The 26,549-nt window shown below is 41.6% G+C and overlaps 1 protein-coding gene across 5 annotated transcripts; it reads right to left on the bottom strand.

The window, feature by feature from the left end:
• Positions 1-24: 24 nt before the first annotated feature.
• On the bottom strand, positions 25-26,440 carry tpra (translocated promoter region a, nuclear basket protein). Of its 5 annotated transcripts, none has more exons than XM_026373822.1 (55): positions 26,170-26,440; positions 25,329-25,433; positions 25,119-25,183; positions 24,705-24,795; positions 24,494-24,597; positions 24,217-24,381; positions 23,073-23,165; positions 22,734-22,814; positions 22,513-22,600; positions 22,096-22,233; positions 21,487-21,581; positions 20,424-20,621; positions 20,177-20,284; positions 19,828-20,051; positions 19,245-19,408; positions 19,030-19,154; positions 18,774-18,922; positions 18,397-18,559; positions 17,750-17,884; positions 17,372-17,512; positions 17,042-17,270; positions 16,674-16,870; positions 16,332-16,472; positions 16,036-16,152; positions 15,739-15,942; positions 15,299-15,501; positions 15,001-15,148; positions 14,514-14,651; positions 14,158-14,289; positions 13,818-13,948; positions 10,717-10,927; positions 10,475-10,624; positions 9,829-9,921; positions 9,387-9,491; positions 9,086-9,277; positions 8,525-8,563; positions 8,097-8,273; positions 6,393-6,504; positions 6,054-6,247; positions 5,868-5,938; positions 5,485-5,693; positions 5,146-5,340; positions 4,694-4,806; positions 4,392-4,466; positions 3,551-3,775; positions 3,283-3,472; positions 2,964-3,175; positions 2,680-2,751; positions 2,467-2,558; positions 1,904-2,016; positions 1,723-1,821; positions 1,505-1,646; positions 1,127-1,218; positions 368-484; positions 25-161 (listed from the first exon to the last, which is right to left on the bottom strand). In XM_026373822.1, the coding sequence occupies exons 1-55, from the start codon at positions 26,318-26,320 to the stop codon at positions 106-108; spliced, it is 7,569 nt and encodes a 2,522-aa protein (XP_026229607.1). In that variant the 5' UTR covers positions 26,321-26,440; the 3' UTR covers positions 25-105. The 5 variants fall into 5 exon arrangements, with proteins under 5 accessions (XP_026229607.1, XP_026229612.1, XP_026229608.1 ...); XM_026373827.1 differs by having other exon boundaries at positions 1,505-1,616; XM_026373823.1 differs by having other exon boundaries at positions 4,694-4,803.
• Between the last annotated feature and the right edge of the window lie 109 nt (positions 26,441-26,549).

Here is a 26,549-nt window from a genome sequence, read left to right as displayed (position 1 = left end):
CTAAATTTTATTTGATTGGACAAAAACAAAAAACCATCCAGAAATTAAGTGTTGTCTCTTCCTTTGTTTTTGGACAAGACTGTGTTGCCCCTGCTGACATTGTCATTATGGGATGCCCCCTCTACTCATGGCTCCTCCTCTTCCGCCTCGGGAAAAAGTTCCTAGAAAACAACATTTTTATTTCCTTTTTCTTTTTAGAAGAAACAATGACATGATTCGAGTTATTTCTGTAATGCTGCTTTGCTTGTCGCACTCAAATAAATCAACTTCATCATACGCTCTGAGTCACTGTGTAATTGTACGTGTCAGTGTCACATTATTACGTGGAGGCTACACCATCTTAGCAGGGACAGTTTTACATTGTTACCTCTGTGGCTGAGTGGCGTCCTGGTCTCCCCCCTCCCTCCTTTGGCTCCTCTGCCTGACAGGCTACTGATCAGAGGCTGACTGGTCACTATGTGGCGCTGAGATACACTGCTGGTGTCTAGGAACAGAGACGCAGAACAGACAGGATGTCAAACTTAAAAGAGAGTCTCCTAATGAAAGGCCAGTTGTCCAGATAGGCACTGATGTTTGTTCAACAGGATGTGGTTTTACTATTTTAGACTTCAGATGAAAGAAATACATTTACATTTAGTCATTCAGCAGATGATTTATCCAAAGCAACTTACAAGTGAGGTACAAAGTACAAGACAAAGGCAGGGTAAGAGTAAGGAGTTGAACTAGTTCACTTAAATGATGAAAACAACACAGCAAAGCCAGATGTTGTTGCCTAAAGTTCCCATTCGTTTCTGGGTTGAGGGGACAGGAGACAAACACAGACATAGTAACCATGTCGTAACTGTGCAGCATGTAAGTGATTGGTGAGAAGACAAGTCTAGGCCCAGTTCGGAGAGATGGAAAATGAGTTGAGCAGATGTTAATCTTCTTTGGGTCTGACACTATCCTGTTCGTCCCGGTCCGACTGTTTGCATTTTATCATTTCACTTTTTTGTCTCTGTATATGAAGACAAAGTTTTTTGGCTTTATAACGCCAGCAGAGAAATTCATAGTGACAATAATCATTTGGTGGAGTTCATCTGAAAATTAAGCTTTTAATTTACAGCAAGTGAACAGAATAAATTACCAGGATCTTGGCTGGTAGATGGTAGTGATGCATCGTCACTCTGCTGTGATTCCATGTCTGTATGGCTCTCCAGAGAAGACTCAGTACCAGCGCTGCAGAAAAGACAAGGTCACATGAGGGTCCATCATAAAAACCATTATAATTCTGAACAATGTCAATTCAACACATTGTTTCACTACAAATCCACTAAATTGTTGTGAGAAGGATGTGCAAGTCATTTAATTTCACAAGCCACACTCTCACTGCCACACCTTTGCTTCTTTCGGACTAAATGGTCTAAAGGATTTCAGCTTTTCCAGGACACATGGAAACCCTGAATGACATTATCTGAATAATTTGTGCAGACAGCTTTAACCTGACTGGTCATAAGTAGCTCACCCCTCTCTTTCCTGCTCCATGAAGACCTCATCTCCGTCATCTGCAGCAGCAGCCATGCCAGTGGAAGCAGTTACCATGGGAACAGACTGGGAGGCCATGTTGTCACCACTGTCTGAGGGCACAGACTCTGTGAAGACTGTCACTGACGGAGACCGAAAGTGAGGGTCTGTGATGTAGCATTTACAGTTCAAAGAGGAGTGTGTGTGTGTGTGTCTTACCTGGTGCAGCCACCTGTAGAGGGGTAGTGGGGACACTCCTCCCTCCTCCATCTTCATCATGAGCAGCCAGAAACAGGGGAGACTCATACATCCCAAGACCTACAATATACAATTAAATGTCAAACAAAACCGCTGAGATTACTGTAGCTCAAGGTTTACTGTATGTCTGTGTGTGTGGTACCTCCTTGAGACGCCAGCTGCCCCAAGTCAGAGTGCGAGGCTGATGTCTGAGCAAGAAGGTCTTCTGGAGGCCCAAACCTAAACCTAGTAGACAGACCTGCTACCTGAGGAGAACTGAGGAGATGAAAGACAAACATAAAAGGTAACATGAGGTGTGGTGAAGCATCCATCCAGGATTAATCTCAACACCATTCCAAGTCAAGTTGGCATTGTTCAGACTGTCCATACAAACACAACAAACTTCAGACTTTTTCTAAAATGCAAGGGACAGATTTTCATTCTTTTCATTCATCAAGCCATTGATAAGTCTTTTCAAGCATTAAAAAAATGTAAGAGTGCTGCATCACTGATCAGGAGAAAATTGTTCTTCACAAGTACAAGATACTTGTGTGAACTTACAAGGCATAATGTAAAAGACTGTTCACAAAATGTTCACATCTTTGGTTCCTCTTTTCTTGTCTTTTTCTGCTAAGAAAATGAATATTCTAGATATTCTAGACTCAATGTGCTGGGTGTATTTCCATGTATTTTACTATGCTTTATCAATTGACTAAAACGTCTTACTGTATAGCCTCAGCGAAGCCATCATTGCGGTGTGGAACAACCAGAGTGGGAGTGCTAGGAACCATTCTGTCGTCATCATCAAAAAAATGTTGCTGTAACACATAAACACACTCTCAGCTTGACTGTTTACATTTTGCTTGTAAGACGTGAACAAATTTAGACCAACAATGCATTTCACAGACATCTGAGTAACACGACTGAGCCGTGTTTTACCGTGCTGCCTATTCCGGGGGTCAGCTGAAGTCCGCGTCCTACTGATGGTCTGCGCAACTGGGACGACTGTCTCTGATGAATAAACAAACCTCATCATTGTCAGAGGATTCTACTCTCATTTCAAGGTCAAGTCTCATTTCGGCATCTTCAAAGCAGTGACTTAGACTAAAACTGTTTTTTTTTTTCTTTTATCCTTTTTTTCTCTCAATTAACTTGATTGAACTGTTCCAAATAGTTAAACTATGATTTTACTGTGATACATGACACATGCAACGTGTGTGTACCTGTATGTGAGGGGGGCCCAGTTCTTGAGGTGGAGGTTGGATATAGAGCCGTGGTGGGAGGGGGTGTGTGGGTCGACGGAGGTGGGGAAGGCGGGGTGTAAGGGAAGAAGAGGGGGAGGGTCCCAAAGAGGATGAGGAGATGGAAGTTGGGGGCAGGTGTGAATGCTCTCTAGTGGACTCAGGCTCAGATGTGCTGCTACTGCTGCCTTTGCCTAAAAGAAAGGAGCGACACTATATGAGCTTTCAGAAGCTTCAGAATGACGAGACACAAACTACAAACTACAGGTGTGTATGTGTGGGGGCGGGGGGGACAACTCACCGCTGTGTGACGCCTCAGAGGGACGCTGAGAGTCTGAAGATGCTCCAGACACATTCTCCCCAGTGTTGGTAGTTCCTGACGGGTCCTCCTCTCTCTCTGCTTCCACGCTTTCCTCATTACTCTGCTCTCCTCCCCTTATTCCGCCTTCACCAGCATCGTCTTCATCTTCATCATCCTCTTCCTCCTTATACTGAGGTGGAAACAGATACATTATTTACTCCAGGCGGCAGCTCAAAACACTTTAGCAGGTTAATAAAAAGAGTAGCACCTCCTCTTCCTCTTCCTCTTCTTCTTCTTCCTCTTCCTCTTCATCCTCCTGCTTCCCCTCCCCCTCTTTGCTCTCACGGCTCTCACTGTCTGTGTCGATCACAATAACGTCTCGGACTATGGAGTCCTGAGAGGACATCTGATCACAGGGGACCGACTGGGATGCACCTTCTTCGTCAATGTCCTGGCTGTCTTCAGCTAAGACAGGGAACACCTCTGGAAGCGCCTATACCCCAAATTTAAACTTATTATTAAGCATTTTAAACTAGTAAATTACCAACTACATTGATCAAGGACCATTATCCTCCCTTCTGAACCAAAGAGTCAACAAGGAGAAAATGAAACCTGAAGACTTTCAACACACCTGCATTTAAAATGCTATCCGGGCTGTGTGCAGTGCCTGGGTGCACAATGGGAACTATGAATAGCATCTCATGTCATCTTTAAAAAAAAAAAAAAAAAAAAAAGGTCCCAAAAAATGAAACCTGGAAACATTCCCCGTGTCATGCTAAACAGGAAGAGAACCCTTGCATGTGTGATTCCAGTGTCAGTGATAAGGAAACCAGCCTTTGTTCTGGTAAAAATGTTTTCCAAAGTTTATAGACAGAATGGTTGAAGGATCATTTAAGTAATGAAAAGGTGTATTAGTCTTTGTGCTGAGCATAGACACCCAAGAGTGTCTAAACTAAACACAGCAAAGATACACTCTAAAACCAGTGGATGGTGTTAAGGCAGTAGTAATTTGCACTCATTGATTTCTGTAGTGCACATTATGGAAAAAAAAAAACTGTAAAAATCACAACTTTATTTTACTCATCCTCTTACTTTCATTACTAACTGACCTGACTGTCATCTGGTGAATCCTGTCGTTCTTCCTCGTCCCTCAGCTCTCCTTCCATCTCCTCTTCACCCTCCAACTGAAATGCATAAAGTCACGCAACTCTTATTACAAGAGTAAAAAGTGATAGTCGGTAACAACATAAAAAAAGCCCCCTGAGGAAAATATTAAAAGTTTCAGGGTAGAATTATGCTGAGAGAAAAAATGTTTAACACCTCTCTATATGAAACCTATACAGGACATAGGTTTGTCTGAACCAGGTGTTACACTAATTAAAACACTGAATCAGGAACATTCTGATATTACCTGTAGTGCTATAGTTGGTTTTAGACGTAGTTTTTTAGTGGTCGGTGGTGTGTGTGAACTCTCTTGTCTGCTCTCCTCCTGCTCCTCATTCTCCCTGCCTCGTTTTGAACCTGCTTTTAATCACCACACACACACACACACACACACACACACACACACACACACACACACACACACACACACACACACACACACACACACACACACACACACACACACACACACACACACACACACACACACACACACAAAGAGGATAAAACATTTCAATGTAAAGCTGATGTCTAGTCCAAACAGCAAAAACAGCCCAGCCCAGCTTTTGTATGAGCACCTTCACCATCATTCAGAATTTGCAGTCAGCGTGTGGGAGACCAAGGGCCAATTAATCTGTTAACCATTTAAATGTTTTGACAGTGTGATAGTATCTACTAGTGGGTTGTGGATATGTTTACCTGTTCCAATCAGAGAGGATGATGTAGATGGTCTCTCTGCCTCCAAACTGGGTCCTGCATCCTGACTGGCTGCCTGTTGCTGGGTGGGCTGGACAAATGCGGTGGTCTGTGTACTGGTTGGCTGAGATATGGAGGTGGGTGCATTCACCAGGCTGGAGCTGGTAGAGTGTACGGAAGCTCCCGTACTCATCAGCACTGCAGAGAGAAATCTATTATTAGCCTCTGACACATCAGCCATGTGATTTAACTACCAGCTAAACTACTATCTAAACTTTACTAATATATTCAGTATCTTTAAAAGTAACTCAGTCAACTATACACTACCAAGTTGAACCGTACTTCTCTCACCCTCTTGGCTGTCAGTCTGTGTGGTCGGCATAACAGTGGCTGTAGGTGTTGGGATGGGGACAGTTGCTGGAGTAACCATAGGTCGGATGCTAGCACGAGGAGTCGACTTGCTACCAGTTGAGGGGCTTGGCTTGTTGCTAGGAGATGGAGTACTTGGTGTAGGGCGGATGTTAGCAGTGGGAGGTTCTGACATGCTCGAACTGATGAGAAACAGTGAAGTTATTATTATAGTTGTTTTTGTTTCTAGCCAGTGCAAGTTATGGGATAAGAAAAAAAATAATAATATAAAATGTATAAAATATCAAAACGTTTCATGGAAAACCGTTATTCATATGTGGTGTTTGTGCATGGGTGCATGTGTATCCATTAGTTACCTTCCTCTGTCTTGGGATGAACTCTTCAAAGATATCTGTCTCTGCTCTGTTGATTTGGGCTGATCACCCACCTAAATACAGATACAGGTTTGTAATATTGCAATGAGATAACAGAGATATGGCTGAAGCATAAGACAATGATCAGTAGCATCAAAGTAATCTCTACAACCAGCATAATGCATGTACCTTCACTCCACTCTGGTCCTGTGGTTCGTCTCTGGAGTCAGTGTGTGTTTGTACACCTCTTAGATCTCTCAGTTCTCTGTCCAACCGAAGAAGTCGACCTTCATACTGAGATTTGAGTGCATTCATCCTCACCTCCAGTTCCTCCTTACTCTGTTTCATCTCTTCTATCTCTAGAGTGAGCTGCTCTTTGGCACCTGTAAGGCAAATGTTCAGGCATGTAATTAAATTCAAATTAACCTTTTTGAAAAAAAATGTAACAGAGCAGCTTCTTTGCTTAGTTGTGTGTGTGTGTGTGTGTGTGTGTGTGTGTGCGCGCATATCTATGCATGTGGAACTGACTGTTTAGAAGGTTGATTTTGGTCTTGGCTCCAAAGAAGGCCTTCTTGGTCTTCTCCTCTTTGTCAGCCATCTGCTGTTTAAGCTGTTCTTCTCTATTTTTAGTTTCAGACAGCTGTAAGAAAACAATATGACATTATGTAACTGCTACTATCAAACTGGTGAAAAAATGAAAAACTCTGTAGGTAATTTCCTTTATTGAGCCAAGTATTTGACCACACCACCTTGGTTAACAGACTCAATTACTTGCTTGCAATTAAAAAATAAGATACAAAAAGTAACAGTAATCCCCGTAATAATGTGAGTGCGACAGGGTTTTATACAAGGACCATTCATACACTGCTCAAAAAAGGTTTTTAATCTGAGTTTAGCATGAAGTGAGGTAAACATCTGGCATATTAATCTACTCAGTTTCAGCTGCTTTAGTGTTAATGAAATGAACAACAGGTGAACTAGAGGGACATATGGTAAATGCTCTGCAGTTATATAGCTCTTTTCTACCTAACTGGCACTCAAAGCACTGCGTCTCATTCACCCATTCTCACACACACTGATGGCAGAGTGTGTGATCTGACTCACCGGGGACAACCAATCCTATGATTGGCAGACAATTGTTCTACCTATTGAGCCACAGCCACCCCTAACAACACGACAACAGAATTGGTTTTACAGGTGGAGGCCACTAACATCTTTTCACAGATAAGAGCAGGTTCACCTTGAGCACATGTGACAGACATGAAAGGTCAGGAGAAAGCATGGAGAACGTTCTGCTGCCTGTTACATCGTTTAGCATGACTGGTTTGGTGGTGGGTCAGTGATGGTCTAGGGAGGCATATCAATGGAGGGACGCACAGACCTCTACAGGCTAGACAACAGCACCCTGGGGGTGGCTGTGGCTCATAAGGTAGAGCAGTTGACTGCCAATCACAGGACATGCGTGGATGCGTGGAGCTTCAAGATGCAGGTGTGAATGTGTGTGCTTGTGTGTGTGAATGGGTGAATGCGACGCAGTGTAAAGCGCTTTGAGTACCAGCTAGGTAGAAAAGCGCTATATAAGTGCAGACCATTTACCATTTACCCTGAGTTCCATTAGGTTTCAGGATGAAATCCTTGGACCCTACACTGGTGCAGTGGGTCTTGGGTTGCTCCTGGTGACAACATTGCCCAGTCTCATGTGGTGAGAGTATGCCGGCAGTTCGTGGATGCAGGAATTGATACCATTGACTGACCCCCACAATCGCCTGACCTAAATCCTATAGAACACCTATGAGACATTATGTTTTGGACCATCCAATGCTGCCAGATTGCACCTCAGGCTGTCCAGGAGCTCAGTGATGCCTTGGACAAAGATCTGGGAGGAGATACCCCTGGGCATCATCTGTGGCCTCATTAGGAGCATGTCCCGACATTGTCAGGAATACATACAAGCACATGGGGGCCAAACAAAGTACTGAGTACCATTTTAAGTTGATGGAATGAAATTTCAGTAAAATGGACTGACCTGCTGCATAAATTTTCCACTTTGATTTTCAGAGTATCTTTGAATTCATCCCTCTGTAGGTGGATACTTTTAATTTCCATCAAACCACCCAGTCCATATGAGTATAAATATCCAGCTTGATTTTTCTTCAAAGTGTGTTTTCAAAGTGTTCCTTTATTTTATTCATAACTCAAATTATACCAGTCAATCAGGAAATGTTTAAATACCTCGTGTTTGAGTTTTGCTAGCTCCTCTTGTAGTGCGTGGTTAACATCACCAGCAGTGTTAGCATCACTGGACTGGGAACCCTTGGCCTGTGTTGCTTGACTAGCTTCGTTAGCCTGGTTAGCTTCAGTTAGCTTCTCCTGTAGATGCTTGTTGCATGCCTCATGCTCTGCAGCAGTCTGTGACACAGCAACAATCACGTGCAGTAGACACGTGTTAGTAAGAGCATGAGACAGGTGATGTGAACAAAGGGGGAAAATGAAATAATAATAGAGAATGAGAGGCAGATAGAGGGATGGGAAAAGATGGGAAGAATGAAGGAAAACAAATTTAAAATTAACCTGCAAATGTATTCTCCCATTATTTAAAAAACAATATGTAATCTTATATGTTCCATGTAATGTTAAACACTGTGGAAAGATTTTCCAACCTTCTGCAGGCTGTCTAGCTGTCCTTGGAGCTCAGTCACCTGTTTGGAGGCAAACACAGCTATATTAATTTCAATACTGTGCAAAAAAATTCCCAAAATTCCTATACAACAGCAAGAATTTGAAAGATCAAAAATATTCATGGGTACATTGGTTTTCTATTTCAAAATTACACCAAAAACCCTCAAAGCTTGATATTAAAATTATCTATAAATTTACATTTTCCTAAGAAATAAAGAAGTATAAAGCACAACAAATCTTTACATTCATGTTGTATAACAGTCAAACTCTGCTTCATTGTGTCTGTGTGGGTGCAGTTTAAATTGATTAATACTATTCAAACAAGCCAACAACTGGTCACCACATTCTGAATGACATCCCACCTACTTCAAACCACTGTGAGGAGCAGAGAGGGACAAGCAAGCAAAGACAATCTCAAAGATTAAATAACCAAAATGGTGCCAACTCTGAAAAAACAGTGTGCTGTTGCACTTCTTTACTCACGATAAAAAGGTGTCAAATTACATGCTCAGGATTAATAACAGACATAGAATTGTTCTTACTTTGCTCTCTGCTTGGCTCAGAGCAATCTTGAGATTGCTGACTTCCTGGTTGTGGCTCTGTTGAAGCTCTTTTTGACTGGTGACATTCTGCTGGTGGACTTCTTTAGACTGCTGGAGCTCCCGCTGGATCTGTTGAATCTGATTCTGACGGGCCTGAGCTTGAGACTGAGCCAATTTTAGCTGGTTCTGTACCTGTAATTTATAAATGTGGTGAATTGATTATTGGGAGTGTTGTCAGGTAAACTACCTTTGGTTAGTAAAAATCTCCATCTGATGTTTTGTTCCTGCCAGTGCTACTTACCTGCTGGGTGTGGGTCTTGGCTTGTTGAAGCTCTTTCTGAGTCTGGGTCAGCTGGTTCTGATTCTGCTGCAGTTGAGCTTGCGACTGGGATAACTGGGCCTGGACCTGCAAAAAAACAAAGAGGTGAAAAAGGAAGTACTGATTGCAGCCCTCACTGGCCACTTTTAGATGTCTGAATCTTTATGCATAAGCTGATGTACATAAAAAAACTGAAACTAAAATAATGTAGCAATTATGACATAACAAATATCATGCACATACCATGGCTGTCTCTGTCTGAAACATTAACATAATTAACGTTGAAGTAATCAATGTCTGACAGAAAGCAGTTGCTTTAACACACTGTTGAAGGCAGCAACCTTATATTGCCCCATGTCGGAAGAGCGCTACCAAGTCTACATCCTTAGTTGTAGCTTAGATTAACTTGAATGTGCTACAGCACCTGAGTCAGCTGGTTTTGGACTTCCTGCAACTTTTCCTTGGTCTGCTGGGTTTCCTTCTGGGCCCCCTCCAACTCCTGCTGGGACTTTTGGGTCTGGTGACACAAAGCAAATTTCAGACACCTTCACAGGGACTGGCTTAACCATTAAAGAACAAGTTATAACAAGAGTTATATATGTATATCTTCAAGCACCTCGTCCTGATTGACACAGCTTTATATTGTTACATAGGACATTACTTAGTGATACCAACAACTGTGTTGGTTTTTTTTATGTCACATTGTTTTTAATCAGTTCAAATAAAATCTGGGCCGGACCACATGGATAAGCTTGTCAGGTAAAAGGAGAAACATATGAGAGTGAAGCCAAATCACCAACATGTTTTCTTTTTCCATTTCTGCACAGTTTGTAGGTGTAGATTTTAGCAGCAGCTGTCTTTTGTTGCTAAAGCTACAAATTAGCCTAGAACCAGTTTTGTACAACAACTGACAAAAACCCATATCATACAAATCTGATGACTTAATTTTTTTTACACTCTTAAATGGCATAAAGGGAGATTTCCTCTTTTCTAACAGCATTTACGGTTACGATTTAGAACACAATGCTGTTCACATAAAACCATGGTGATCAATACATTGTCCTGCTCACTTCTTCTTGTTTATTTTGAACCTCTTGTTTTAGCTTGTTTAGCTCCTCTCGGGTCTTCTTGAGCTCCTCCTGGGCTTTAGTCAGCTCCCGCTGCAGTTCCTGACTTGGATTTGCTTCACTTCCTGCTTTAGCTGACGTTTCTACGACCATCTGCAACACAAAAAAACACACAAAGATTCACTATTTCAGTTTTCAGCCATACGCATCTGACTGTCTGCTGCTAAACCAAATCCCATTCCCACCTTGTCATGCTGGACTTTGAGCTCCTCGTATTGGGTCTTATAGCGCCGTCCAATCTTCTTGACCTGTGTGATAGTCTTATTCTTCTCCAGGATGTCGTTGTTTTTTGCTTCCAGGTCTTTCTTCAGAGTGTCTCTTTCTGATGTCAGACGGGCCACAGAATCTTTCAGAGCTTGCAGCTGAGTCTGAGCAGCGTTATTGCTGGAATTTGATCTGATACACACACAATAATAATCTCAGTTAGGTTAGATTTTTGGATACATAAAAGCTTCATGTGTCCACCTGGTTTACCACAATCCTCCACTTATTTCTCATTGTAAACTCAGGCCTTGCATGCTTGCTCCTTCTCTAATAATGTGCCACATACCTAAATTCCTCAATAATGCAAAGTCTTGTTAAAGACCTGTGGAGTTGCAAACTGTAGCTTCTGATCACTAAAACAGTGTCCTCCACAGCCCGAAAGCCTTAAGTGTTCATTTTGCTGCTTGACCTGTTGCACAACCCGTCTCTGACATATAACATGATTTCGTGGAAGAAACTAGTTAATGAACTAAATGAATCTGCTATGACAGGGGTATTCAACTAAAATTTAAAGAGGTCCAGTTACCCACATTTTTGGAAGCAAAGGTCAAGAACATTATAATGTCTAACTATTTACTGCAATATATTATTAAGTAGCATGCATGTAATCAATACTTGACTGTTAAATCAAATTAATTCAGTACAATTCAAAAACCTTTTGCCAATTTATTGTTATAACATTGAACTGAGCATGTGGCTCAAGATCCTGGTGGACTGGTCATAGTGGGCTCTGAGACCAGCAACTTTCTGTGATCTTCTCTAGGCTCTATCATCCATTCTCATGGCTTTTCTTATCACTGCTATGCGGAAGACACACAGCTCTTCCTGTCCTTTCCGCCAGATGACTCAACTGTTTCGCCTTCATGGAACACATTGCCACAGTCTCTAGGTCGTGTAGATTTGCCCTCCACAATATCAGAAAGATCAGACCCTACCTGAAGGAGTACACGACCCAACTCATTGTACAGGCGTTGATCTTATCTCGTCTTGACTACTGCAATCCACTGCTGATGGGGTTACTGGCATCCACGACCAAACCATCAACCAAAAAGGTCTCATGTCACACCGCTCTTCAGATCTTTGCATTGGCTTCCTGTGGCTGCAAGGATCAAGTTCAAAGCTCTGTCTCTTGCCTACAGAGTGGTCAACTCCACAGCTCCATCTTATCTCAGTTCAATCATTCAGGTCTACATCCTCTCCCGTCCACTGCGCTTAACCGGTGAATGACGTCCGGTGGTACCAGCACCACACAGTCGACACCAAGTAAAAACTGTTCAACTCAGTGATCCCACGATGGTGGAATGAGCTGCAGAACTCTGCACACTCAGCCACCTCACTTTAATATTTAAAAAACTGCTGAAAACAGTACTCTTCCGCATCTTCCTTTGCACTAAAAAAAAACTTTTCTACTCTCTTGTACTTACATCTCTTGAAACAGAAACACTTTTTTGATAGCACTTTGCTTTGATTTTTTTTCTCCTTAGATTTTTTGCCTTGTTCCTCACTTGTAAGTCGCTTTGGATAAAAGCGTCTGATAAATGAATAAATTACTAAATGGATAAATTGAAATGTGATTTGTGTTTTGTCTCATGATGCCGTTTGACATTGGCTCTTTTAACAAGAGCCACAGTTTCTGAACATATCAGACACACAGGACAGAAAGGAGTCTGTCTATTCTGGATTAAAAACTCGATTATCACTGTCCGCTTTATCTTTTTGGACATTTTTATATTTATCTCTTCCTTTTTCAGTCTCGTCGTCCTTTTACCAACTTTCTCCTATCCGTCGTCTGTGTCTCTCTCCTCTCTGTCGTCTGTCTCTCTCTCTCAGTCTCTGTCGTCTGTGTCTCTCTCCTCTCCGTCTCTGTCGTCTGTGTCTCTCTCCTCTCAGTCTCAGTCGTCTGTGTCTCTCTCCTCTCAGTCTCAGTCGTCTGTGTCTCTCTCCTCTCAGTCTCAGTCGTCTGTGTCTCTCTCCTCTCCGTCTCTGTCGTCTGTGTCTCTCTCCTCTCCGTCTCTGTCGTCTGTCTCTCTCCTCTCCGTCTCTGTCGTCTGTCTCTCTCTCCTCTCTGTCGTCTGTCTCTCTCTCCTCTCTGTCGTCTGTGTCTCTCTCCTCTCCGTCTCTGTCGTCTGTGTCTCTCTCCTCTCCGTCTCTGTCGTCTGTGTCTCTCTCCTCTCCGTCGTCTGTCTCTCTCCTCTCCGTCGTCTGTCTCTCTCCTCTCCGTCGTCTGTCTCTCTCCTCTCCGTCGTCTGTCTCTCTCCTCTCCGTCGTCTGTCTCTCTCCTCTCTGTCGTCTGTGTCTCTCCTCTCTGTTATCACTATCTTTGTTTAAATAAATAACTACCGTAAAGATCGCAATAGCTGATTAAAATTAAGGTGTCCCACTAGATTTGGAATCAAAACGTTCGGTTTGGTCTGTAGCTCCCGGTCCGTACCGCGGTCCGCCTGTTAGTGACCCCTGTGCTAAGAAGATGCACCAAAAAAAACCCAAAACAAACAAACAAAAAAAAAAAAAAAAACACACCACCTCGCGATAAAAAAGAACAATGACTAACTTGGCAAATGTACACACAATTGTGACATTTATCAATTAGAATCTCTAGATATTGCCTATATTAAGATTACAGAAATATTCAAAACACAGGATGAAAATTAAGCTTTGAAAAGAGGGATGTTGAAGACAGCAGCTATTTTGTTTCAACAAATACAAACTAACCACCACACACAAGGTAATTTGTTCATGACACATAAACAGCTAAGGTGCGAACATCAAAAACACACTCAACATAGTGGAATGTTTGGGCAAAGTAGAACTTCTACACAATTGTTGTAATTTACATGTATTTCTGTAAAATGTAGTATTGATGAGAATGTAACATACATGAGGTCATAGTGACCTTTGACCACAAAAATCTAATTAGTTCAACCTTGAGTCCAGGAACAGACTTGTGCAACATTTTAAGAAATCCTGTCAAGCTGATATGGTGCTTACAAAAATGTGTGTGTGTGTGTGTGTGTGTCTTTACCTTGCCAGTTCTGTCTTCAGCTTGGCCATCTCTTCAACTAGCTGTGTGATGCGTTTCTGCTGTGCTTCTCTCTCACTGGTCAGTTTCTGTTTCTCCTCTGCATTACCATCTTTCTGTTGGTTAAGCAGTTGCTGTAGAAGTACACACAGTCAAGTTTGGGTGAAACAAACATAGCAGTGATGAAAAACTAATATGTATTAAATACACTAAAATACATAGGCAGTTACAGAGCAAACTGTAGAACAGATAAATATATAATGAAGAAAAAACATTCTGACATCCACACTCTTGCCCACAGATTGTCCAGTTTGCTCAATACACACACATTCGGAGCTGCTACCTGAGCTTTGTTCTTCCAGCGTTTGAGGTCTTCCTCCAGAATCCGCTTATCAGCCTGTAGGGAGCCATTTTTCTCTGATAGCTGAGACAAAGAGTGATGCAGCGGACTGATGTCTGATTGAAGCTTTGTCACCTGACAGACAGAAATGACCCTGATTAGAAGCAATTGAAGTCCTAGTGAGAACTCGCTGGCAGAGGTGGTGTGGTGTTTTCTAACTATTCCTGCACTACCCACTGTTGATTACCTGGATCAGGTGTGTTCAGCCAATGAAAAGCAGAAAGCACAGACTCGGTCTCTAATATTAAACAGAAACATTTTACAAATCTGAATTATTCACAGTATGCAGTCCCACTTACTTTTGCCTGAGCTTGTTGCAGCTCCTGCTCCAGCTTATCTTTGTCAATTTTCAGTATTCTGTTGGTTTCTTGGAGAGCACTGATACTCTCCATTTTCTTCAGTTGTTCCTCCTGCTGGGCCAGAGTCTTGGCTGTCGCCTGAGAGAAGGGAATAACACAAACAGACAAATTACAATTAGTGACATTTTCTTATGCCATTTTTGTAATTTGTAGCCTCAAGTTCACATCATTATTTTCTACAAGTTGCAGTTTGCTGCACCTCGACTGCAAGAAATACATATTATATAGTCTCACAGCTCTTTGTGGCATCGAAAGTCATTATGAAATAACTACAATGTCTAACTTCCTTTAAAACCTAAGCCTCAGGACAAAAGGAAAGAATTTAAAATTAAAAAGTTGTGAAACAAAAGTGCTGTAACAAGAATGAAGCAACAAAATGCAGGAATGATCTCTTTGGGACCCATCGCTCAGTTCCTTCATTTCCTACCTGCATCTTCTCCCTCTCAGCATTCAGAGCTTCCTGCAGTTCCTTTAATTCTCTGTCTTGGTGTTCCACTCGCTGTTTGTAGCGAAGTGCTTCTCCATCAGATGCCTCACATTGAGCCATGGCAATCTGCTTTTCCCGCCGCACAAACCTAAACCATGAACACATAATCAGTCCCACTGGAATTCAGAGACATGAAATGTGTGAATGATTCATCCAGAGAATAAAGATTTAGTTTACCCTCTCCCCTACTAAATACAATGTTATCTGGTAATACTCACCCGTGAAACTGCAGTATTACCTGAGTATTTCTAGTATCTGTTCAGTGGTTTTCCCTTCCTCACTGAATGACAGGTCCAGTTGCTGCTGCTGCTGCTGCTGCTGCTGCTGCTGCTGCTGCTGCTGCTGACGATTCCTGATGGCCATTTCATCCATCTGCTGGTGCAGGAGAGCATTCTGCTTTCCCAGCTCCTCACAACGACGGCTCTGATTAGACAGGTCCTCCTAAAGGAAGAAAAAAGTCAAGAGTGTTGGGATCATTTTAATACCTTAAATAATAGAATTTTGGTAGCAATAAAATATTTTAAGCAGGAAAATGCCAGTGCTGCTAAGTATTTGCAAATATATTTTCTGGCTACAGTTAACAGACAGCTGTACAAAGCAGAGTGGACAAAGAGCTTGAGACAAGAGTCTTGTTCCCTCTCTCTTTCCATCTCCTTTCTCTTGGGCTAGCTGTCCTACCTTCAACTGTCTCTCCAGGGTATTCCAGGCAACCGTTTTCTCCTGCAGGAGGGAGGACATCTTGTTCAGTTGGTCCTCTAACTCCCTCTTTTGTGCTGCCTCTTGATGAGATCTTTTCTTGAGCTCCTGCATGGCTTCCACATCAGCAGCATGAAGCATTAGCTCCCGCTCGTACTTAGCCTGCGCCTCTCCAGCTAGCTTTGTCTGTAAGAGGACAGTGGGGGACACAGTTAATGAAACAGTCAGATAAGAGTTAAACATAGATCAATAAAGAACTACAAACAAGCAATAATGGACCTGCAGCAGGCTGTCCTGTATGGCCTTCTGCTCCAGTGTAACCGCAGCAGCAGCTCTCTCTAGTGCCTCCTGCTGCTCGGTCTGACTGGCCTTAAGACTGCGTTGCAGCTCGCTCACCTGAACAAAAACAGTGGGGACAATAAGTCCAGTCATATTGTACATACAGAAATTTTCGTGTTCAAGCAGAACACTGCAAACAAAATCTAAAATGAAAGATTTGATTATTTCTGGGGGGTTTTGGTGGTCAGTTATTAAAGAAAATGTGTGTCTGCACATGTTTGTGTAAACAGGCTTACTCGTTTCTCTACTGTGTCTACAGCCTTCCTCTTCTCTTCTTGCTCCTGCTGCTTTGCTTTCTCCACCGCTAGAATCCTCTTCTCCAGCTGCTGCTGCAGCTCCTCTGCCTCCTTCAGTTTGGCCTCCAGAGGGGAGCGAGACTAAAGAAGTAGACAAGGTCAGTTAAAAGATAAAGGAATAACTGCAGTTGGTTTACATCTCTGTCCATGACAAAGGAAAGTTTGTCAAACCTTTACACTCCACAGCTCTACTGTGAAGATGTTGTGTGGACTGATGAAACTAAATATGCAGCACTGTGTGGTTGAACAATGGACAAAAGAAAAGAGGAAAAAGTGTTTTACCTCCTTTTCTTTCTTTAGACTATCTTCAAGAGTCAGTACCACAGCTCTGTACTGCTCCACAGATGCATTAGCATTCTTCAGCTGCTCTGCTAGTTCACTGTTCTGCTCCTCAGCAGTGCGCAGATGACCTTTCACCTCTGCAAGCTCCTGCTCCAACTGGCTGGTCTGCTGTAATGCTGCTGGCCCTGGAGACCGTACTGTGGAGACATAGATGAACAACAAAGATTTAAAAAAGAAAGACAGCACAGTACTGCAGATAATGATGAACGAAAATGTTCTTCACACATGGATATGATGTTTCTGGATGAGAAGAGTTTGAGTATGTGCATCAGAACTGAAAACCAAAACTCCATAGAGCTGCTCTTTACCTCTCAGTGGTGCTCTGAGGGATGCAGCTCTGCCAGCTGGGGTGGCTGTGTTGCCGGAGGTAGCACCAGCCTCAGAGGATGAAGCAGAAGATGTAGCAGAAGCAGAAGCTGAAGCCAGCTGGGCTTTCAATGTCACCACCTGCTGTTCAGAGCTACGCAACAGTTCTCTGGTCTTCTGCTGTAAGGTGTTCTGGGTCTCCAGTTGCTTCTTCGCTTCCAATAGCTGAGCCTGAAGAGAAGTAACAACACAAAATTACATGCACTCTCCCACAGGACTTTGTGTATATAGAAATGCAAATATCTTGCAAGTGTTTACTACAGTATACAGACATCCATAGTGCGTCCAAGGGCATGTCTCTGTGCTACTTCCTGCTCCAGCCTGGTCTTCATTGATGCCATGTCGGCCTCTAGTTGCTCGATCTTGTTGTTCAGTTGCTGGCGGGTCTCTGTCTCTATACGCTCTGTAGTCAACTAGAAAAATATGATAAAAGGGCAAAAACAATGAAAGAAAATCAAATAATCACTCTTTGTAATGTAGATGGAGAGATTTCATGTCATTTGATTACATTACAGTACTGCATTATAGCGAGACACTTGCTTGCTGTGATCTAACTATAAAACAGAATGTTTGACTTACTGGATGAAATGAGGGGGGAATAACCGAGATGTTGCATTTGCTCAGTTTAAATTAAAGTATAAAGTAGGCACCTGTATTGTCTTGAGGTTGGTGAGTAGCAGGTTCTGGTTACGTTGCTCTGCTAGCATGGCTTCCTTCTCTCTAGTGAGTCGGCTCTCTGCTTGTCTTAACATGTCTTTCTCTTTAGTCAGGTTCTCTATACGCACCTGCATAAACAGAGGGGGAAATAAAATAAAAATAGAAAACAGAAAGAAAGCAGATCAGTATTTGTAATACATGTATTTTTGGCAGTTATTTCTTATCATATCATATTTAAAATTATCAGATTCTATCTGTCTATACACAATTTCATGGGTTTGTTCTGAGTTTAAACATTACTAAGCAACCAATTGATCTACGGCCGATTAAATATCTCATGGCGACTAAAATGTTCCTAGAGTGAAAAAACAAAACTTTTTGTTAGATACTGTATCACTGCACAATCAAGCCACCAGTTATCTAATTAATGAATTAACTAACATCTTTTCCCCCACCACAGTCTTCCAAAATGGTTGTTTAAGAAATGAGAAGCTACTCACGGCATTGTTAGTGTTAAATAACTTATTGCCAGCTGGAAAATAATCATTCATGTAATAAGTAATTATCCAATAGGAGACTTTTTCCTATTTGCCTAGATAAATCCAGGTGGTGTACATTATGTTCTCATCCTGTTGCTAACCTCATTCAGTGCCACTTTCTCATTAGCCTGTCGCAGGTCCTGGGTCATTGTGTGTATGATGTGCTCTTGACGTTGGGCCGTTGTAGCCATTTTTTGGTTCCTGTCCTGAAGGGCAGAGATCTCTCTGCGGTAGGCTGATACATTATCCTGGAGCATCTCATACCTGACAGAGGCACACAAAATACAAAGCATACACTGTTTACAATTAGGAGCTGCAATATGGGGCAACTCAACTTGAGTAAACTCTGTTTTCTTAAGAATATTCCTCTTTCATAAAAAAAAAAAGCATTTATTTATTTATACATTTGATGGTGCCACACAAAAGGATAAAAAAAATACATTCCTGAAAAAAGGTTCTATGAGGCATCTGAACACACCTCTTGTTGCTAAACTCCAGTTGAGTGGTCAGCTTGGTGTGGCTGGAGCGGAGTTCAGACAGCTGCCTCTGCAGCCTGTCGTTGGTTTCATTCAGCAGCCTGTCGTTCTCTGCCTTCTCCTTCTTATACAGTGTGAAGGCATCGTTGATCTGGAAGTGCAAAGAGATGTTTAAATCCAAACAGCTGCTTATTTTAAAGATCTGGTTGGTTCTAGAGCTGTGGCTTTAGGTGTTTGTGTGTGCATACTGGCACGTACCTGTTTTAGAGCAGCTTTAGCATGAACAGTTTGTGCTGACTCTGAGGCGGCAGCTCTTTGCAGAGTAGAGCGGGTAGCAGGGACTGAGGGACAAACATGAGCAGGCTGAGATGGACTATCTAGACCTGCAGACACACATGAAAATGTCACCTCACTCTGTTAAGACCATACCACATGATCCTCGCCAAAAATGCCACAACGTAGGTTTGTGTCACCTTGAGGAGGCAGGCTGAAGCCAGTGCTCTGCGTCAGCAGGGCCTTGTACATGTCTCTCTGTCTGGCATTGGAGTCAGCCACCTGTTTGTGTTGGTTCCTCTGCTCCCTTAGCTCTGCCACCTCCTTCTGAAGTTTATCCATACTGGCCTCCAACTCTGATACTCTGAAAGGAAGCACACAGACAGAGTTAATGTTGAAAACCCATTTCATACAACTGTTAGTGCCCTGCTTCACCACCCACAGTAGGTGCACTTGGAAACAGAAAGAGTAAGAAAGATGTTATATAGCTCCACAGTGTTGTTCCCAGGTTTTGTAAAAGAGGACTCAATTTGAGGAACTGAAATAATAGTGACCATTTGAATAATTCCAAACCCAGCCGTATAACACAAATGACAGAAATCCTTAGGTGCAGGAGCTATAATTTATAATATGTACAACAAGAAGAAAGAATGATATTTTGCATTAATTATAGGTTCACTGAAATGAATGATGTCAAAATTTGTATTAGAAACAAAGTCAAAAACCAGTGCAGCAATGCTGTACTGTATAATGAAGGCTGGTTAAGCCAACAGCACTTCCTACCGTGCAGATCTTACGAGGCTCTGCTGTCGATCCTTTTCCTCTTCCATCTCCCTCAGTCTTCCTAGCAAGCTTTGGTTCTGCCTCTGTAGCTCATCTACGCTGCGGAAAGACAGCTGTCGTGGGCTGATGACCTCAGAGGTGCTGGAAATGTCGGCAGAGCTGGTATTATCCTTGGTCACCTGGTTACCTCGAGCTTCCTCCAGCTCCACCAGGAGAGCACGCACCTGGCCCAGGTCACATTAAGGAATTAAAGCAATGGAACCATTCAACAGAGATCTCCCTTTACTCTTTTTTATCACTGCTATACAATGAACTTATCAGTCATTTGCCTTAGTGTATTGGTGTGTACCTGCGCAGACGTGTCTTCTAGCTGTCTCTCTGTCCTCAGTTTGTCTCTCTCCAGTGCATCACAGTGCTGCTTGGCCTCTTCTTTCTCTTTCTGCAAACTGTAGATCTCCTACATATAAAGCAGCAAATAACACATAAGCGTTATGCAACTTAACATGTTATGTGGAATTACAAAGTGAATCAATGTTTTATAAAATACACTACTTTGATTTACAGAGATGCAAAGAGAACGTCATCTTATCACACACCGTTCGAGCCTGTTCCAGCTTGTTGCACAATGAGGCCATGGATCTCTGCATGCTCTCATACTCCTCCCTCTGGCGCTTCAGCACAGGAGCTTTAGCCTCAACCTCCTGAACGATCTCATCCAGCACTCTGCTCACTCTTCTGGTCTCCTGTTTCTCAAGCTGGAGCTGTGTCTGACACTCTGCGTACGCATTGAACAGCTAAAGACAAAACCAGAGGAGGTGTTAACACTTTTCAATATAAAAACAGATGGCTCAAGAAAAAAGGACTGCAGAGAGAATACAGACTTACCACCAAACCTTAGGAGTTGAAGGTGCCCTGCACTGTTATCAGATATTAGTGATCTAACAAATGTGTTAAAACATTTGTTTTTTCCAGTTCTGTTTACATCCATGACTACTGGTTTACCGTTATTTTCCCTGCCTCTTTTACTGTGCTGTTACCTTTCCTGGCTTTAATGTAAAACCTCTGACTCAATAGGTGCACTGTTGCCTGAATCTGGACTGAAAGACAAATTCATCTGGACGCTTTATTTTCATTGCAGCCTGACACAAGCTGCTTCTATCAGGCCATTTCAAGGCTACGAGCTGCATTTCATAAATGTTGTTTCCCTACAGTTTTGGGAACTCAATCCCTTTAGTTCCAGCACCATAGTTCTAGCTCTCCAAGACAGTCTCTAGTCGGGAGGTAATGCTTTCTGAAGCTCAAAGAACTACTCGAGCACTTTACACACCCAGCTTTTCCAAAAACCCACTGCACATGTAGAATGATTGTCATGCTTTTGGTACATAACCGGGCTAATCTGTTTATTCTTCCTGGGACACATTCAAAGATGAGAGGTGCAGTTAATGTGCTGCTGTTTCACAAAATTGCATTTATATGAATGTGTTATTTTGTTACTTTTTCCCCGTTGTTCATTAACTATCAATTTGATTATTCAGTATGTCTTTGCAACATTTGAAATGCAGTGATTTATATCAAAGTGTTGACAAGATTAATAAAAATATCATGATATCAAGCATTCAACCATATCGTTGTAACAGTATATTACGGCCGTGCACTCACGTCAAAGAACTTCATGCCTGGCTTGACGATAGCAGCAATGGCAGCCGCTGATGGACACATGGAGTCCAACTCCTCTTCGGTCAGAGAGGGGGTGCCTGGAGCAAAACCAGATTCACACAGAAACAAGAATGGTATGTGAACTTGGAATTTTATGGTTTTCTGCATTAATGAAATTAATTACTGATTGAGCCACAGTCCCAAGTGAACTTCAATTAGCTTTTTTTTTAGGTCATTATTCAAAGGGTTTTTTCCATTCACACTGTGAGGTTTTTATAGTTGTTCTTAACAAAAACGTAAAAAAAGATCAGAATTTATTTTTTGTTATTATTTTAGGCACATTATATTTGTTAATACTTTTGACTTAGAAGATCAGATCACATTTTATGACAAATTCATGCAGAGATCAACACCACTGTAAATAAAGGTGGCAGAAGTGTGCTTCCACACATGCTAAATAATCCCTGGGACAGGCGCAATACAAATTGAAGTATCAAAGAGGCCCCCCTCCCACAGAGACAAAAAGTCAAAAGTTACTCATTCTCCTTGTAATTCCAAATGTTTTACATACTTTTTTATGGCACTGTATGATGTGTGTTTGTGTGTTCTTACAGCAGTGCTTGCCAGCAGCCTTTGTTGTAGCATTTTCCAGCTCTTTCTCCATTTTTTTTACTTTCTCTCTAAGATCTGCCTCAAGACGCATCTTTAGTTCTTCTTCTTCAGACAACTTCTTCTCAAGAGTCTTATTAGCTGCAAAGACAATGACATCAATCATACGACCATTAATGATACTTAGTGGATAAAAGCTACACTTCACACACAAAAAAGGCCAAAGTATATATTTGTTTCCTTTACGTGGTCCTTTTGCAATTATTTGCAATGGTGAAGTTGGAACCCATTCTGTCAAGCCCATAGTCTCACAGTCAAACTATGGCCATGTGGAAATTCAGTGTGTTCAAACTGAAGTACCAACAACATAATGGCAGACAGGAATCACACCGTAACTGTTTTATGAAACCCAAGTCTTACTTTCCCCAATGTCTTTGACCAGCTTGCTGAGCTCCTCCACTGCTCTGTTCAGTTCTTGGTTCTTGTTTTCCATGTCTGTTGCTGCCCCCTGCAGGAAGAACAAATACATCACATACTGACCACATGCAAGTAATAACACAACATTACCATATAAAGACCATGCATCATTTAACTTAAAGTTTAAGTTCTCAGTTATTTTAGAGAACAGCAGTGATTGTTACCTTGTAGAGCGAAGACAACTTGACATGAGCGTTGAGCTCATTGCGATATTTCTCTTCCATGGCAGTCTGTTCGTCTTTAGCCTGGAGAGAAACAAGCAGATCACATATACAACAGACATCATTACCTACATTACTGACATACACGCACAAATAAAAAATAAATAAATAAATAAATAAATAAAAAGTCTGGTAAAATGTTTCATATTTTATAAATCATAATCACTGATTCCTTTTGGACTGTAGATATTGTATGAGGTAAGCAATATATACATAAGCTACTCAAACCAACTCTGATTTCTCTAAACTAGTCTTAGGACAACACTGTAACACTTCCATTACCTGTTTCAGTTTGTTATTGAGGTCTTCAGCTCTTTTACTCTGGCTTTCACTCACTTCCTTCAGAGAACTGAGCTGGCCTTCCAGTCTGGTGACCTGTTGAAGAGAGAAGCCAAGTTGTTAAGTCATTACAAAAGACATCAGCACTGTGGACAGGATCACATGCCTCACAGTCCCTTTGCTTACGATTTAACAGTTCAAAGTGAATTGATTTCATCATGTGTTGCAGCCCGGATGGATTCGACTGTGCCTGCTTTCCCTGGTTGTACGGCTAAAGCTCTACCAGCAAAGAACAGACTGATTTTTAGGAGCTTTCATTATTTATTAACAAGTTTTTCTGTTCATTTAAATGTTATCAGGAGCTGCTGCAGTTACTGCTGGCAAAAAAAAGGCACACCCAAATTATTACCCTGTGCGTGGTGGTTGGGTGGGGGGGGGGGGGGGGGGGGGCTAAGTACTGATACATTTAACTATTGTGATATTGTGTGTATTCTCAAAATTACTAAAATGTTTATTTTTTATAAACAATTTTCATGCAAGGATGTGTAGCAGACAGTGGTTCATTTTGTGTTGTGTTTAAACCAAAGTCTATAAAAGGACACCTCCTATTGCTTTCCCAGGACAAAGTTTCAGTTTCAAACCACAAGGAGTAGTTCTAACTTTTAGAGTTGGCCTTAACCAGGCAAGAAGGGTCTTAACAGTAAAATGAACCAAGGCTCTTTCTGCAGAGAGTCCCTCTGCAATAAAGTAGTAAAAGGAATATCGAAGCCCACTTGGACTTCTGTCAAGCCCTTTTCAACCCTGTCAAACTCCCCCCTCCTATGCTATGGAGGAGGGAGATGAGCGAAGCATGAAAGCAGCTACATACATAGAAAGGTTTGAAGAAAATATGATCTAGAGAGACCTGAGACTGGGTGCTGGTACATTTTCAGCACAACAATGACCTGAAGAAAACAGACAGAGAATTTTGCCACATAGTAGCTGCAGTAGCACCCTCTCACATTTTTAAAGAAACATAAATCTGTATAATCGGAGACAGAAATCAATTAGGATTCCATTGGTATATTTGAGTATTTTACTTTCTTTCTTTCCAAAATCTGCTCAGTTCATGCGTTTTTACTCAATAATTGCATTGTTTGCATGTTACCTGCTCCTGGCTGTTCTTCAGACTTCCCTGCAGCTCTAGTATCTCATTGCCTTTGTCTCTGTTGGTGTTCAGCAGTTCATCAGTTTTGGTCTTCAGTTCCACAGTTAACCACTCAATCTTCTTTTCAAGTAACTCTTTCTCCTGCTCCATACGCTTCTCCCGGTGCTACAACACACCAGGTACCAGGTAAACTTAAAGAGTTTTCTAGCATTTATTGGAAATACAATAGCATTAATTAATACTGGTCTGTGGTGGACTCCGGTAATCTGGTGTGTACCTTTATGGTAACCTCAGAGGACAGTAAATCATCCAGCTTTAACTGCAGCTCTGTCTTGATTTTGTTGGTTTCTGTCAGCTTCTCGTTGAGGCGTTTCACATCCTCTGCAGACAAACGCAATAGACAAAAAGAAAAAGAGAAACGTTTTACCTCTATAATCAAATTTTTAAGAAAAAAAAAAATGTTCAGAGAACTTTATCCTGCAGCTCACCAGTAAGGTTCTCCACCTCCTGCATTCTCTTCTCTAGTAGCCTTGCCAGTTCTCTCTTCTCTGCCTCAATCTCATACTTGGTCTTTGTTTGCTGCAGACACACATCCAGACTTAAGCTCTACTATCCATAATGAGTGGAAAATTAGACATAGGTGGTTGTTTGAAGTAGGCTATACAGATAAAATAATTATGATAATTTAATTGGCCCTAATTGCATTTATATGAGCCAAAACATACTAAAAAAAGGTCCCTTAGTCCTTAGAATCTTCTCAATTTGTTTAAGAACTATGTTAGATGAATATGACACACTGGTCTCAATCACAACCTCAAATCCCATTAATCTTATCCAGGCACTGATGTCATTTTATTATCATCTTTAATTTAAACAGTTTATGCTACATGAGTGATATCTACCTGTTGTGGTGCTTTAACTTCATTGGTCTCTCCTTCTATTCCCTTCAGAGTACTCAGCTCTTCATCTGTACAAGAGAAGCATTAAGAAACTCACACAGTGCTCAGACTGAGGCCCAGAGGGAAAAAAAGGAGACATTACTAGATGATGAAGAAGCAGACATAAGAGGGGACCGTGTGTGAACGTAAATTATTATGTGTGTGAAAACTCACTGAGTTTCTTATTTTCCTCCTTGATAGTCTGTAGGTCTCTAGTGGCAGACAGACTGTGTTCCTGACTCTCCGCCAGCCTCTTCTCCAGGTCAAAGTACTGCTGCTCTGTAGGTGCAGAGAACATTCAACAGTAATATATGGGTATAAAATGCACATGTGACTATCTATCTAGTAATTTATCTATCTATCTATCTAGTGTTTTTTAACACAGTTTATAACAGCAGCATATATGCAATTTATCAGACATGGCTACTTAGGTCAACTGGAAACAGTGTGCAATAGATGATATCCATTTGATTCAACATATTTCACTGATACAAATTCAATAGGTGTTCAGCTCTCATATACAAGTAGATAGAGGTTCCAACATTAATGATCAAAACGACAATGTAATAACGTTTTTATGCTGACAACAAAAGACAATTTGCAAAGGAAGGGTGATGTAATGTAAACCTTTACTGAAACTCTGAATTAGTAACCTTAATGTTGTTGTCTGCTTGTAATAAATTAAAGAGCAAATATAAGTTACAGATATTTGGGAATTATTCTCCACGTCGACATTAAATATAAACATACAGTAGCTTTGTTAACATGTGTTTCTAAACTGTTGGTATAACTCTCTTCCGCCAAAGTTAGCCTAGCCTAGCCTAGCCTAACCCGAACCCAACGTTACTGTGTAGCTAATCTTGGCAGGCTGTCGTAAGCACAGTGAAGCACACATACTGATATTTTAGCTAAATTTAACCCAAAATAAATTGGCTATATATTGGAGTTTGATATGACGTTTCTATATTAGCTTACATGCTAACTAGCACACTAATTGATGGTTGTTGCTTCTCACCACTGTCTGCTTTGAACCGCTCATGCTGCGTCTTGAGCGCCTCGTTAGCATTTTGTAGCTCGGTTACAAACTTCTCCAGTTTGTTCTGGGCACCCTTCGGGAGTTTGCTCAACTCCGTCCGCTCCAGAATCTGCAGCAGGACGGCCGCCATTTCCTCCTATGCCCCCGAAAAATATTAATAAACTTTAACCAAACTCTGGTAAAATGATTTGGTGCTGTATTGAGCCCGCAAAGCAGTTAATGACCAAGAAAGGCTCAAGTTAGAGTCAAAGAAAAGCAGGATGTGTCCTCGAAACTTTCAAAATAAAGCAAACATTGGCAGTTTACTCCAGACGTTTACAGCATAACCTATAATAACTAAAATGTGATAAATATTTTGA

The sequence above is a fragment of the Anabas testudineus genome, chromosome 17, assembly GCF_900324465.2.
Source record: "Anabas testudineus chromosome 17, fAnaTes1.2, whole genome shotgun sequence".
Taxonomy (NCBI): domain Eukaryota; kingdom Metazoa; phylum Chordata; class Actinopteri; order Anabantiformes; family Anabantidae; genus Anabas; species Anabas testudineus.
The sequence above is the reverse complement of the archived record's forward strand: the minus strand, read 5'-3'. Positions and strand labels throughout refer to the sequence as shown.